This window comes from Pteropus alecto, unplaced genomic scaffold (genome assembly GCF_000325575.1).
Source record: "Pteropus alecto unplaced genomic scaffold, ASM32557v1 scaffold155, whole genome shotgun sequence".
Classification (NCBI taxonomy): Eukaryota; Metazoa; Chordata; class Mammalia; order Chiroptera; family Pteropodidae; genus Pteropus; species Pteropus alecto.
The window spans coordinates 11,111,827-11,126,708 of NW_006438113.1; the positions used below are offsets into that span (position 1 = coordinate 11,111,827).

The 14,882-nt window shown below is 40.7% G+C and overlaps 1 protein-coding gene across 2 annotated transcripts in view; it reads left to right on the forward strand.

Moving 5' to 3' along the window:
• The first annotated feature begins 4,506 nt into the window (after positions 1 to 4,506).
• Positions 4,507 to 14,882, forward strand: part of ANXA7 (annexin A7) — a 27,626-nt gene continuing 17,250 nt past the window's right edge. Inside the window, exons 1-3 of one of the 2 annotated variants that reach the window (XM_006915517.3) lie at positions 4,507 to 4,608; positions 12,372 to 12,426; positions 14,379 to 14,583. In XM_006915517.3, the coding sequence (XP_006915579.1) occupies positions 12,373 to 12,426; positions 14,379 to 14,583 (259 nt within the window). In that variant the 5' untranslated portion in view covers positions 4,507 to 4,608; position 12,372. Of the gene's footprint in view, positions 4,609 to 10,871; positions 10,895 to 12,371; positions 12,427 to 14,378; positions 14,584 to 14,882 lie in introns of those variants that run through there. The other variant, XM_025049391.1, reaches the window with a different exon arrangement.

The window sequence follows — 14,882 nt, forward strand, 5'->3', positions numbered from 1 at the left end:
ACACAAGAATGTATGGAGGGAGCACAAATGCTCCTCACCCTCTTATGGGAAGCTGGCTATAAGGTTTACCTTGGCTTCCACGTATCTCAGGGGCAACACCAAGTCAGCCTGGAAAGAAAACAGGTTGTCTGCTTGATACCCATTCCATCTACCCGATGCCAGGTTTGCGAGTTCCACGATTGCATTGAAGTCATGGATGCAGGATATGCTCTGGTTACCCTACATTCCACCATTGAGGCAAAATCTCTGCCTAGAGGAACCTCAGCCCACAAAGCAGAGCTCATTGCACTGACTCAAGCCCTCCAGCTAGCAGCAGGAGTATGTGGGGCCTTATATAAAGAAAAAGGCCTAATCAACTTGGGGAAAAGACATAAAATATGGAAAGGAGATCCTTGAGCTCCTAGATGCTGTATGGCCCCCTAAGAGGGTGGCAGTCATGCATTGCTGGGGACATCAAAAAGACATGTGACTGCTCAAGGAAACTGCAAAGTGGATCGTGAAGCAGAGCTCGTGGCCTCCGAGAGGGTAACAGAACCAACAACTCTGACTGCCACCCTGTTCCCAGTCCCTTCACAGCATGAGGATGGTTTAAGACTGAAAATGAGAGTTACCTCCCTAGTGGATGGTGGAAGTCTGAAGATGCGCAAATAGCAACTTCTGAGGCCCTAGCCCAGCCTTTGTCAGACAATTCCATCAGAGGACCCATATCGGCCAAACAGCTCTTGAAACCACATTGGGCCGGTATTTCTCTCGAGTAGTGTGTGAACGATATGAGGTATATGCTTGAAACAACCCATGATGGGCCACGGGCCCCTCCTGGAGTCCAGAGTGTGGGAGGAACACCTTTTGAGGACCTGGAAGTAGACTTTACTGATATGCCCTGATCCTGGGGCCATAAGTAAGTCTTGGTCTTTGTGTGCTCATATTCCAGTTGGGTAGAGGCTTACCCGACGTGGACTGAGAAGGGCACTATTAAGAATCAGGTTGGCCCCAACCAAGAAGACTGGGTTCTCCTCCTACGAGATCCTTTATGGGCAACCACTCCTGCTCATCAAGGGAATACGAGGAGACTTAAAGGAAATAGGTGAATTGACTCAGACAGCAGTTACAAACCCTGGGTGCTACTTTGCAGGCTCTCAACCACTGGATTAGGGAAAGGCTGCCTGTTAATCTGACTACTGAGGCCCATTCCTTTAGGCCAGGAAATTTGGTATGGGTCAAGAAATGGAATGTCCAACCCTTAAAGCCTCTTTGGAGGGGCCCATTAACTGGTATCTTGTCCACCTCCACTGTAGTAAAGGTTGCCAAGATAACGCCTTGGATTCACCATAGCAGGCTTAAGCCAGCGGCCACAGACTGGGAGTGCATTTCAGAATCCACAGAGCCCCTCAGACTAATCCTCCAAAAGAAGACATTGACTGGACTTGCAGATCGAAAGAACATCGGCCCTGCTTTGGTCATACCAGAAGCTGACCAATCTACATGCAGTAGAAGCCTAAGGACGGCGACACCCCACCAAGATGGCCAACATACCCCTAAGGACTCTGTGTTTCTCCTAAGCTCACCCTTGAGTGTAACCCCTGATGCTATAAATGTAAAGAGGGAATCAGGATAGGTAGTCAGGTCATACAGTATGGAAATATCAGCCCTTAGACCAAGAACAGGATGAAGATGATGCTCTCTGACCCAATCTTGGGCCCGTGCATCAAAGGGGGAATGTGGTAGCGAGGGCCGAGCTAACTGCTTCCTAGGACAGTTGAAAGTTATTTACTTCCCCTTATGGCTGCCAACCAATCAAAATACACTTTCTTTATATAGAAAGAACATGCAAGTCTGTAACTATGAGGAAGTACAAGATGTGTATAAAAGGGAAAGCCCCTAACAACAAAAAAACAAACGATCCAATCAAAAAATGGGCAGAGGACCTGAATAGACACTTCTCCCTAGAGGACATACAAATGGCCAACAAATATATGTAAAGATGTTCAACATCGCTAGCTCTTAGGGAATAGCTAAAAGCTATTGGAAATCCCTTAGATAGCACTGCATTGGATTCCAACATATCTTTCTCTCAATAGGTGAATCAGTTTTTTCTCCAGTATTGGAAACAAATCTTTGTTTAAATCGATTAAATGATGAAATAGTTGTCTTGGGTTTTGGGGGCCCTGTTGTAGTCAATCGAATATTTATTAAACATTTATTACTAGACTAGAGATGTTTCTGTTCTCAAGGAACTTACATTCTAGTGGGGGTAAACAAACAGTAAACACACAGAATTTCAGATGCCTTTAAGTGTATCAAGAAAATTAAATAAGGTAATGAGGAGTAGTGTTGATGGCAGTGGCAGCTAGTAATGCTACAATGTTTAGGGAATACATAACCTCTCTGAGGAGATGGATGACATTTGAGGTGATACATACGGTGGTGAACATTCAGAGTAGAAGTAATAACAAGTAAAAAGCTCCAGAGAATCTCTGGTGTGTCTGGGCACAAGCATAGTATGTTTGGACAGAAGGCCACTTTGATTAGATTTAGTGATTGAGAAAGAAGGGGAAGAGGAGAGGAATAAGATCAGAGAGAGGTAGGTAGGAGCCAGATTACTTAGTGCCAAATAGACCATGGTCAGGATTTGGGATTTTATTATGGTTCCAATGGGAAGTTATTGAAGGAGTTTAATCAAGGGAATGACATGACCCAATTTATTCTTTAGAAAGATTACACAGTTTCTTAACCTCAAGACTATTCACATTTTGGGCTGAATAAATCTTTGTTGTAGGGAGCTGTCCAGTGCATTGTAGAATGTTTAGTACCATCCCTGGCCTCTACCCTTTCGATACTAATAACATCTCCCTCACCTCCCCACCTCGCCCCCGGTTGTAACAATCAAAAATGTCTTCAGACATTGCAAAATGTCCCCTGGGGGACAAAATTACTGCTCTAACTGAACAAAAAGTAGACTGACAATGGAATGTTCACATTAGGAGAAGCATAATGGCTTCTATTTCACATGAATTCTGGAGCATATGATGACCTTTAAAGGTATTTTATTTTTGCTAAGTTTGTTGTTGAATGTAGGTAAGTTAAATGCTCGTGTGCTATGACTCTACTGTTAATTGTACCACAGTAGACATCTATGAAAGGTTTAGTTGGGTGCAAAAAGGGAGCAATTAAGTCTACCCAAGGGAAAGAAAGGAAAAGCAGGAGGTCAGGAAAAGTTTTTGAAGCAGGAAGGAGATAGGCAATCTCTGAATTGTCTTAATACATGAAAAATTGTTAAAAGGCAGGCAGTGCCTTCTAGGAAGAAGCATGAGGAAAGGGCTTTTGATCATGTAGGGTCTTGTATGTCAGGAAAGAAGGGCAAATTGAAAAGTTGAAGTGGGAAATCCAGTGGTAGTGTCTGAACAGGCCATTGGGTAAGTTGGGCCTATAGCTCAGGAAAATGGGCTAGAAATAAGAGGTTTGGAAAATATCCTCTTAAGGTGATAATTAAGGCAGAGGGAGGGGTGGGGATGAGATCCCCAAAGGAGTAATGCAGAGTGAAGAGGAGTAAAGACAAGCTTCTTAGGGCATGCTTAAATTCTGGAGGTCTCTGAGGGCAGATTGGACAGAAAGTACTTTTATTTGCCAGGTAGACAAACTGGTAGGTGCTAGAGAATGAATGGCGAATACCCAAAGCATTGTGCAGTTTTGTTTAAGTTTGACAGTGACCATCCTCAAGTACCTTCTATTTCACTCCTCTTTTGGGGACATGTATATCTTGCTCTTACCACTTAAAATTTTAATCCAAATTTTAATCAGAACCACCTGGAGGGCTTGTTACACAGATTGCTGGGCTTCACCTCTAGAGTTCGATTCAGTTGATCTACAGTGGAGCTCAATAATTTCCATTCCTATCAAGTTTCCAGGTGATGTTGTGGTCTGAGGTCCACACTTTGAGAAACACTGTAAAAAGAAGCTGGTTTTTGCTCTAGAATACAAACTTTCTTAAAGAGTTTAAGATATTGGTCTGGGTCCTTGAAATTGCTTCAAATGTTTAATGCGTGTGTGTGTGTGCGCGCGCGCGCGTTCACAGGCGCGCCAAATGATAGGGCTGTGTGAGGAGGGGAGCCTAGAATCACCCAACAACTCCCTTCTGGAGTGGTATATCTCGAGTTCTGACTATCTAGGAACTCCATTAAATATTAATTCATTTCACAGAGGGCTAATAAAAGACACCATCGTAGTCCTTAGCAGATACCAGGGAGGACGGCAGAGCCTGCACCTGGCCTCCCAGTCTCAGCCCAGCGCCACTCACCACTGAAGGGGTCCGGGATTCCTCAGAACGTCTGCAACCTCCCAAGTGACTTGTTGGGAGCTCAAACAGACTTGGGCCTTGGTCCCTGGGATCGGGAAATGTGATAAAACTGGTTGCTCCACCGACAGGGAGCGTCTTTCCCGCAGGTGGAAGTGCGCGGCGGGGGCGCGGGGAAAACCCGAGCCCGGGTTCTGGGCCGCGCCCTCCTGGCCTAGGGGCGTCCCCGCCCCCCGGCGCCCCGCCCTCCCGGGCCCGCCCCCGGCTCCATCTTGCGGGAGATCGGGCTGGGCTGTGACGCTGCTCCCAGGCGTCAGGTGAGGAGCGGTTCCCTGCCCCCTTGCGCCCCTCGTCCCCCTCGGTTACCTCGCCCCGGCCCGCTCCTAGGCGCACGGTCCGGGAGCTGGCGGGCCCCGCGCGTGTCCCCGCGCCCGGGGCAGGTGGAGGGGCCTGTGGGCTTCGCGCTGGCGCACGACTGGATGTCCGCATCTCAGGACCGCGGCTGACTGTGGGCGCGTTCGTGGGAAGGGCGAGGCGGCGGGTCGGAAACGGGAAGGCCTTTTTGCGGGTTCTCTGTGCCGCTGGGCTGTCCGGAGAGAGGGAGCGGTTGAGGCCCCGCGCGCAGGCAGGTGGACCGCACGGAGGCCGGAAGACGGCCCTGCAGAAGCGACCTCCAGGAAGGCTGAGCAGGGAAACCAGCGGGCAGCACCGAGAGCTGTCTGGCCGGTGCCTAGACTTTCCGGTGACACAGCAAATTTAGGGAAACTTGGGAAATTTGTACTGTGCTCAGTGAACCTTAGGACACAGCGCGTAAACCTAAAATTGTACACTGGTTCAGGTTTATAATTCTTGGAAACTGTTCTGGGAAGACCACTCCAGATTTGATTCCCCGAACAGCGGCAAACGTGTTCTGTTATTAGCCCATCCTATGCAAACACTTCTCATACAGAGAGGTGGCTAATGTCCACCACGAAGTGACAGAAATGGAAAGAAGTCGTCCAACTGCTTTTTAAACTCCCCAGTTTTGCCAGCTGACAGGAAAATGATCTGTTAAGCTCTCTAATTTTGCTAGCTGATAGGAAGCTGATCTGGTAATGTGTTCTAATTAGATAATGAGTTATCTGTTAGGGAAGGAGTTTCAAAACTAGATAGGCAGGTAGTAAAGTTAATTTTGAGCATTGCAAATTTAAACCTCTTTTTCAGTCTTCCTTCCCTGGTGGTGACTGCTTAGCCTGTTCATGCAGAAGATAGCCATGCCTCCAGTTCTTTATCCAAGGGCCCCCGCTGAGTGATTTAAATGGTCCTTCCCAACTAAGAGGCAGGTTTTGGAAGATTGTAGTATCTGCTGTTGGCCATCATCATTCACTCTTCTTGTTTCCTATTTCATAAATTTGTAACAGCTGCCTCTTCTGTTTCTGGGCTTCATGCCATTTTTGAGGCTCCCATAGTGAGACCCACCCCTTTCAGTAACTGACTCACTGGGTGGAGATGGTTTGGAGAACCAAGAATGATTTTCTAGCCTTTTAAAAGTAGTTGGTAATGGAGAGTGTTAAAAAGAAAGCTCTGGTTCACCAGCGTAGTCTTACTGTGCCTTGGGCAAAGCTGAGTAATTTGTTGAGTCACCCAGGGGTTTATTTAATCTTTTTATAAAAACTTTTTAAATCTACTTTTTGAATAGATGATGCATGTACAATTCCAAAAGGGTTAAAGGTACGTTGAAAATTAAGTCTCTTCATTATGCCCCAGCTCTCCTTCCTGGAGGCAGCCACTGTTTTTCTACTTCCTCGAGAATACTTTCAGGGGTATTCTCTACATAGTCAAGCAAATAAATGTATTTTTTAAACCTATATGGTTGCAAAGTATCTACGCAGTTTTCCACCTTGTTTTTCCTAGTTGATATGACTTAGAGATGTTTTCATATATGAGTTAAAAAAAGCTCATTTTTAATAACTGCATAATACTTTAATATATGACTATCCATAATCTGTTTAACCTATCCCTTATTGATGGACTTTTAGATTGTTTTTAACCTTTTTCTATTGCCAATTGTGCTGTAATGAATAGCCTTGTACCTATATATGTTGCATTTGTACAAGTATTTCTGTAATGTACAGCCCTTGAAATAGAACTGCATTCCAGTCCTTTATATAATTACATTCTTCAAAATGTACCCAAATTCACTTAAAATTGCTCTAAGTTTTCTCATATGGTCTTTGTTTTCATTCTGTTTTGAAACTCTTCTTGCTATAATTCCTCTAGGCCCTTAAAGGTAGACTTTAATATAGTAGCCAAAGAATGTAGAAATAGGACTTTGTCACTGAAATAGTTCCTGAGATTTAGAAATTTAAATTGTTTATGTAGTCTGTGGTACTGTAACTACTTGTTGCCTTTAAAATTATTAATTTCTCTCATAAATTATTTTCAGATTTTTTTCCCTTTCTTTTGACCCTAACTTCTTTTGGTCTTGGTCTTCTGACTGTTCTTAGATGTCGTCCCTCTTTACTCCTTACACCAACCAGGCTTAGAGACGAAGAAAACAAAAAAAAGATTCAGCTTCTTCCTGTTTTTACATCCAGGCCTTTGGATCCCAAATGATTATTTTATAACTGACTGGATCAGTTTTCTTAATATCTTATTATCTTTCTTATTAACTTAAAACTATGATTCAATATATGTCCATTCATTCTCAATTTAGCAAGTTTTTGCCTTCTATCCTGTACTTATGTCATAAGAGATACTATAACTTTATTATCTCATTTTCCTATACTATATGCAGGATACTCCCCACCTACCCCCCATCTTTCTATTAGCACCTAAGACACTAAGACAGTGCTTATACATAATGGGATTTTGTAAATGCTGAATCGGATTTGTTTGGGGTCTTGATATAAGAGAAATACAAATCATTTACAACCATATTGGGGAGAAGAGCCAAAACACATATTGAAAAAATTAGTAAATTAGATGTGAAATCCAGAAATGTTAAAATATTCTAATACCAAAATATGATTCACAGATCAGCTGCATCAACGTCATCTGGAAGCTTAGTTAGAAATGCAGGATTGCAGGCCCCATCTCAGAACTAGTATAAGCAGAGTCTGCATTTTAACAAGATTCTCCAAGTGAATCACATACATGTTGAAGTTTAAGAAGTACTGTTTCACCTAGTACATCAAAGAAAGGGGAGAGAATATTTAAGCTGGGTAAGTCAGGAGAGATGAGTGAGCCCAGGCTCGAAGGCCAGGTCAGTTAATGATAGCAGTGGCTTAAGCAGAGGTATGTTGAGACTAGGTCAAGTGGTAGAGATTTTGCATCGGGAGTAAGGTGTTGGTAAGAGATATGTTCAGTAGGTAAATTAGAGCCAGTATTAAGGAGACCTGAATGTCAGGCTGTTGAATTTTCATTTAATAATCCAGCAGTAGTCATTGAGAAGTTTTGATGAAGAGTAATACACTGAAAGAGCAGCATTTTAGGAAAGTTTGTCTGGTGATGGTGCCCAGGAAAATTGGAAGTATGAGAGTATAAGCAAGGACATAGAGAAGTAATTTTAGTAAAATAGGCATCAAATGATGAAAACCTGGTCTAAGGATATGGCCATGAGAATAGAACTGACTGGAAGAATGAAGAGAAAAATATGGGTTACTTACTGTATTAGAGTAATGGATGATTTGAGTAGCGGTAATATTGATGATATGGAATATTAAGAATGATCTGGTGGGGAATGAGTATTTAATTCCACACCAATACTGAAGTCTTCTTAACTGGCTTCTATCTTAATCTGCTCATTCTCATTCTGTTTTGATGACAGTTCATCTTAAAATTATTTCCCACAGTTTTGCCTTGCACATGACATTGTTCTACTTTTCTGCCAGTGTGTCCATTACCTTTTAAAACCTAGTTTAAACCTTTGATAATTCATTTACTCTCCAATCTTAGCACAGTGTTTTATGGTAGATGCTAAATAAGTAATTATTGACTTTATATAGATGTATTTGCTAGGTATATTACATCTGATAATAGTTTTTAAAATTCGATCAAACTAAGAAAGGGTATTCTTTCTAATGTGTTTTTCTCTATTGTTTATTTGCATTTGTTTTAGGTTAGTGTTTTCTTCAAATGCAAAAGCATGTGAATAGAGTTGTTCGTGTTTTTTTGGTTCACACTAGCTCCTTTTGTTTTACATGAGCTGTCTTAAATTATTATGAAAAAATTTAACATGCCAAAGTGGACAGAAAAGTGTAATGAATCCCATGTACTCATTGCTCAGCATAAACCGTTAACTGCTCATGACTCTCCCACCCCACTTACTTACTTTTGCCATCAATCAGAGAAAGCACACTGATTTTAAAATTAGTCTAATAAAATTGAAAAGATAAATCTAAAGTGCATTAGCAAATATTGGGAAAATATGTAGAGAGTTATCTGCACAATGCTATTCACTGCAGCTCTGTAAATGACTGTAAACAACTCAAATGTCTGCTATTAAATAAACTGTGCTACTTCTACACTGTGGAGTACTATACAGTTGTAAAAAGGAATATAGTAAGAGAAAGAAGCCTAGTTGAGAAATATTATATATATTGGCTACATATTATCTAAGAAAGGAGTGAGAAACATATATACATATCATCATATATTTTTAAAAAACAATGGTTATGTGTAGGTGGAGGGAAATAACAAAGAAGCTGATATCTTTCTGAACATATCTTCTATAGATTTGGCTTTGAACCAAGAAAATGTATATATAATTATCAAACAAAACTAAATAGAAAAATTTAAATCATTCTTAAAAATCAAAAGCAAAATGAAACAAATGGACAAAATATGTATCAAATTGGTAGCATAACTACACAGGAATGATTTTAAATGTCTTTAAAACACAGTAATGTCATCATGCATTTATAGTGGAATATATCACAAAGTAAAGGTCTGAATGTTTGTTGTCGTCCCTCCTACCCCCCCTACCCCACCCCCCCACCTCGGCAAATTTGTATGCAAAAGTCTAAGCCACAAAGATGATAATATTAGGAGGTGAGGCCTTTGGGAAGTGCTAAGTTCATGAAGGTAGAGCCCTCATGAATGGAATTAGTGCCTTATAAAAGAGGCTCCAGAGTGCTCCCTCTTCCCTACTGCCAGGTGAGGACACAGGACGAAGGCACTGGCTATGAACCAGTGCCCTCTCCAGAGAATTCAACCATGCTGCATCTTGATCTTGGTTTCCCAGCCTCCAGAACTGTGTTGTTTATAAGCTGCCCAGTTTGTGTTATTTTGTTATAGCAACCTTTATAGACTAAGAGAAAATAGAACAAAATAGCAAAAAATAACTTTTAATTGTTTTTAGTATCCTGTTGTCAATAACAGTGTACATATTTGTATTAATTTCCTATGGGTGCTATAACAAATTATCACAAACTCGATGGCCTAAAACAACAGAAATTGGCTCTCAGTTCTGGAGGCCAGAAGTCCAATATCTATATCACTGAGCCAAATCAAGGTGTTGGCAAGGTCGCACTCCCCGAGGATGCTCTAGGTGAGAATCTGTCCTGAACCTCCTCCAGTTTGTGGTGGCTGCCAGTATTCTCCACTATCTGCCTCCATGGCCATAGTGCCTTCTCCTCTTTGGCTAAGTCTCCCTCTGTCTCTCTTTTACAAAGATACGTGTGACTGCATTGAAGGGCCATCTGGATAACCTTCCTAGCTTAAGATCCTTAATCACATCTTTTTCCCAAGATAAGTTAATATTCACAGATTCTAGAGATTAGGATGTGGATATCTATTGGGAGGCCATTATTCAGCCTACTACAGTATTATAATTCTGAAACTCATAAATACAAGAGGATAAAGCAGGTAGTTACGTTAATGTCATTGGGAACTAAATTTCATTCTAAGAGAAAATACATATAAAATCAAATCAATTAAATAAAAAACCCTGTAATTCTAATTTTGAATCAGAAATATCAGTGAATATGTTTTCTTAAAAAAAAAAAAAAAAGATTACTAGCCCTGTCTCACACTGAAAAGGCCTACAAATAATGATCAGCTCATAGCAATGAGCACCCCCAGTACTCAAATTGTCCTAAACATTTATCATTTTCCAGTAAAAGTGATCAGGACTTCTTGGAGCGTAGACTGACTGTAGGTCTGGGACAAGAAAAGTACAAGATGAGACTGGAATATCTTATCAAAAAAATGGCAGGGGAACTATCCAAGATGTTTGAGATTGTATCAAATGACTCATTAGACAATATAAAGAGGCTCCCCTTGGCCAAAGTCGGGAGAAATTGAACAGTAATAATAGCAGCAGTGGATTGAAATATATCAAATATGTCTAAATTCTTGAATTCATATTGATACTTCAAAAAATTTATTAATCATCTTGTATGCTATGAAACCAACTCATTTTGAAAACTGGTAAATGATGAGAAAAAATTCAAACATATCTTTCCTATATAGACTGTACTTCAGGAAAACCATATAGTTGATAAGGGGAAATTTCTCAAGAAGTATTCCAGATAATAAATGAAAAAAAGAATGATGGAATAAGATCTAGGTTGATCATCAACCATGAAAAAAGAGACAGCCAGTCATTATGTGTTTCCTGATGTAAGTACTGTGCACAAAACTTATTGAGTATTCTTGCCAACAGAAGTAACCTAAATCTCATCAAGCTTGTAGATCTGACTACTAATTTATAGGAAATAACTGTTAAAGAATATTATGGAGATTCAATCAGCAAAATCCAGATAGTGAGAGATTTCAAGACAGACTGCCTGGTTTCTTCAACAAATAAGCCGTAAGGGAAAAAGGGGAAGCTTATAGGCTAAAAGAGACTTAAAAGACTTGTGAACAAATTTTAAGGTACAATATTGGTAAATGGCTATGGTTTAAAAGAGTCCTTATCTTTTTATAGATAATATATTGAAGTACTTATGAGTAAAAGGATAAGATGTCTGGGGATTGCTTTACGATAATCCAGGGAACAGTAGTTGTTGGGGTACAAATGAAATAGGATTAACGATGCCTTGATAGTTGTTGAAAGTAAACATGAAGATTACATGGACAGTCATTGTATCAGGTTGAACCACAAGAAATTTTTTTGTATGTTAAGAACAGTTGAGTTTTAGTAAATCCATGTAGTTAAACCTAATACTTTTCTCCCTACTTTTAAATGTTTGAAATTTTCTGTAAGTACAAAATAAAAAACAAAACAAAAATATTGAAAAGACAATTAGAAATTTTAACAGACACATTGATAATGTTACGGTTATATGTTTTAAATGGCCCTGTTAATTTTTAAAAAATTATGTTTTTATATATACTGAAGTGTATATAGATTCAAATAATAGAACATCTGGGGTTTGCTTCTAAAACAATCCATTGGAGCGGTGGGGAGTGAGTGAGAATATTGAAAAACAGGATTGACCATGAATTGGTAATTACTGCAGCTGGGTGATGAATCTCTGGGGTTTCTTGTACTATTATCTTTACTGTTGAATAAGTTTTAAATTTTCCATAATCAGAAGTTTGTAAAAATAAAGCCAGGTTTTAATCCAAGTATGTATGACTACAGAATGTTAATTCTTAACCATTAATGCATTGCTTCCCATAATGTGGTTGTATCACCATATAAGGAGATTTCTGTGATACATGAAAAGTATTTATTTTCATATTTATATATTCCTTTTAATGTTACCTCCCTGTGGCAAGAAAACTATCGCAAGTTTACCATTTATGAAAGCGATATAAAGCAAACTTTCAAAATAGATTTAAGTGAAAAATAAGTTGGCTTTAAGAAAAATATTCCATAAATAATAGTACCAGTAGTACTCAGATATGACAAAAATTGTATGGTATGAGGAGAATGAAGATGGAACATTTGCTATGCTATACTGACTCCATTGGTATGAGTGGTGAAATGAAGCATTTTACAAGCTTTGCTTTTACCCAATATCCACATTTGAATGCCAGCCAGACTCTTTTGAAAGAAGATGTATTTTATGTAAAACCCTATGACAATATATATAATCGAAGGCCAACCCTTATAAGAAATTACAGAGGACATTTTTTATATTTGTTACAGAATGTCATACCCAGGCTATCCTCCCACAGGCTACCCACCTTTCCCCGGATATCCTGTAAGTATTGCAACTTATAATACTAAAATAGCTTATGTCTTGGAACAGGTGTTAAATGCAGCAGTCCCCAACCTTTTTGGCATCAGGAACCGGTGCTCCAATGAGAATCTAATGCCTGATGATCTGAGGTGGAGCTGAGGTGGTGATGCTAACACTGGGGAGCTGCTGCAAATACAGATGAAACTTCGCTCCCTCACCTGCCACTCACCTCCTACTGTGCGGCCCGGTTCCTAACAGGCCATGGTTTATTGTACTGTTTTCTGCGGCCTGGGGATTGGGGACCCTTGTTATATAGGACTAGCTCATGGCAGATCTTACAGATATGCTGAGCAGGGGTCATACACTCAAGTGCCCAGTGGTACTGAATAGAATTGGTGGAGGTGGGTGAGTATTATCGGGGAACTAGAGAATGCTTGCCTCACCTATGGAAAGCCAGCAGCTATTCAGCCTTAGCCTGATGTGGCCTTGCCGAGAAGGAGACCCAATGTTGCTTTCTTTAAGTAAAGCAAGAAATCTGGACTTGATGTGAACTTGCCCCAATTTTTAAAATTGGGAAATTAATATTTTAAAATGATAAATGCTGGATGAGTCAGTAAAACTTGTGTAAGCTAAATTCATCTCATGAGTCACTGGTTTTTCACCTTTGTGTTAGAACGCTTAAAATAATTAAGAAAGGTTTGACTCAGGTAACAAATTGCAATGGGTTTAAGGGCCCTGGATTTGTAGTTCTGAGACTTAATATTTGAAGTACAGTTTATGAATATGCTACCAAGTTCTGCCTTGTTGATGTCTCTGCTACTCTGAGGACTGAACTCATAGCTGAGGTTAAGTGAGAATCATGCATTTCAATTTTACATTCACAAATATGTAGGGCTTATTTCTAACTCAGAGAATAGAAAGGGGCCTACAGATTAATGATAATGTATATATCCTTATGTAAAGTGTATATATAACTCCTCTCCTGGATTTATCATAGGAGAGATGAGAATAAGGAATATGTTCCCAGGTCCCTATGTACTAAATTGGACTATGGAAAACATTTCAGTCATTGTAAGCTAATTGCTGAAACAGACAACCCAGACATCCCAATGACTTAACACAGTAAAAGCTTATTTCCCCCTTACTTTAGTCTCCTGGAAGTCAGTGGGGGTGGGGCTGGGATGGGGGAAGGCTTTGTTCCGTGTAGTCTTTTAGATGCCCGGGCCCCTTCCAGGTATTGGCTATACTGTCCTCTAGCTCCTTAGAATCCTCCGCTGAATCCTTTGATTCCAGCTGGCAGATGAAGGAAAAAGAGAGAGGAAGAGAGAGCGTAGAACATTAGGAGGTTTTTAGGGGCCAGGCTGGAAGTGATGTACATTACTCCATCTACATTCATTCACTAGTATTCAGTCATACAGTTCTATTTAACTACAAGGAGGTCTGGAAAATGTAGTCTAGCTTTGTGACTGGGGAGAAAGTTTAGTGAATACATAACAATTTTTGCCACATTTAGACATTGTCTAGTCTGAACTGACATCCAAAATTCCACAACCTATGTGTGACTCAGGTCACCCTTTTCTTTCTGTTATGCAATAGGTTCAGGTATGTTACAAACGAACCATGAATTCCTTACTTTAGGGTAGAGAGTAGATCTTTCCCAAATTTCTAGGTGCTAGGAAATTGAAGGAGCTATTGAGCTTTGTTACCTGTTTCTGAAGGTTTGAAGAGAGCATGCTGCTTACTCCCAAATAGAGAAATAGAACTGTCTTGCCTGACATGAGTATAATTAGCAAACAAGTTTCCTGGCAAATGTAGTATACTAATAAACTAGTATAAGATACCAAGACTTCTAATGGGGCTTTTAATATGTAAAAGAACAAGCTAAACCTTAACAATTATCTCTGTTCCTTTTTAAAATTAGATCATATTTCTCTATGATTGCATTCATTTGAAATTTTTTTCTGGTTTTTCAGCCTGCGGGTCAGGAGTCATCTTTTCCCCCTCCGGGTCAGTATCCTTATCCTAGCGGCTTTCCTCCAGTGGGAGGAGGTGCCTACCTACCAGTGCCAAGTAGTGGCTACCCAGGAGCTGGAGGCTACCCTGCTCCTGGTGGTTATCCAGCCCCTGGAGGCTATCCTGGTGCCCCACAGCCAGGGGGAGCTCCATCCTATCCTGGAGGTGAGTTATGGGTCATGGAATTCTTGATCATTTGGGGTTGCTACAGCACTTTTTCCTTCTCTCATAGCGGCTTTTCCAGTGGGAGGAGGTGCCTATCCACCAGTGCCAAGTAGTGGCTACCCAGGAGCTGGAGGCTACCCTGCTCCTGGTGGTTATCCAGCCCCTGGAGGCTATCCTGGTGCCCCACAGCCAGGGGGAGCTCCACATTATCCTGGAGGTGAGTTATGGGTCATGGAATTCTTGATCATTTGGGGTTGCTACAGCACTTTTTCCTTCTCTCTTTTGTCACCTTCATTCCT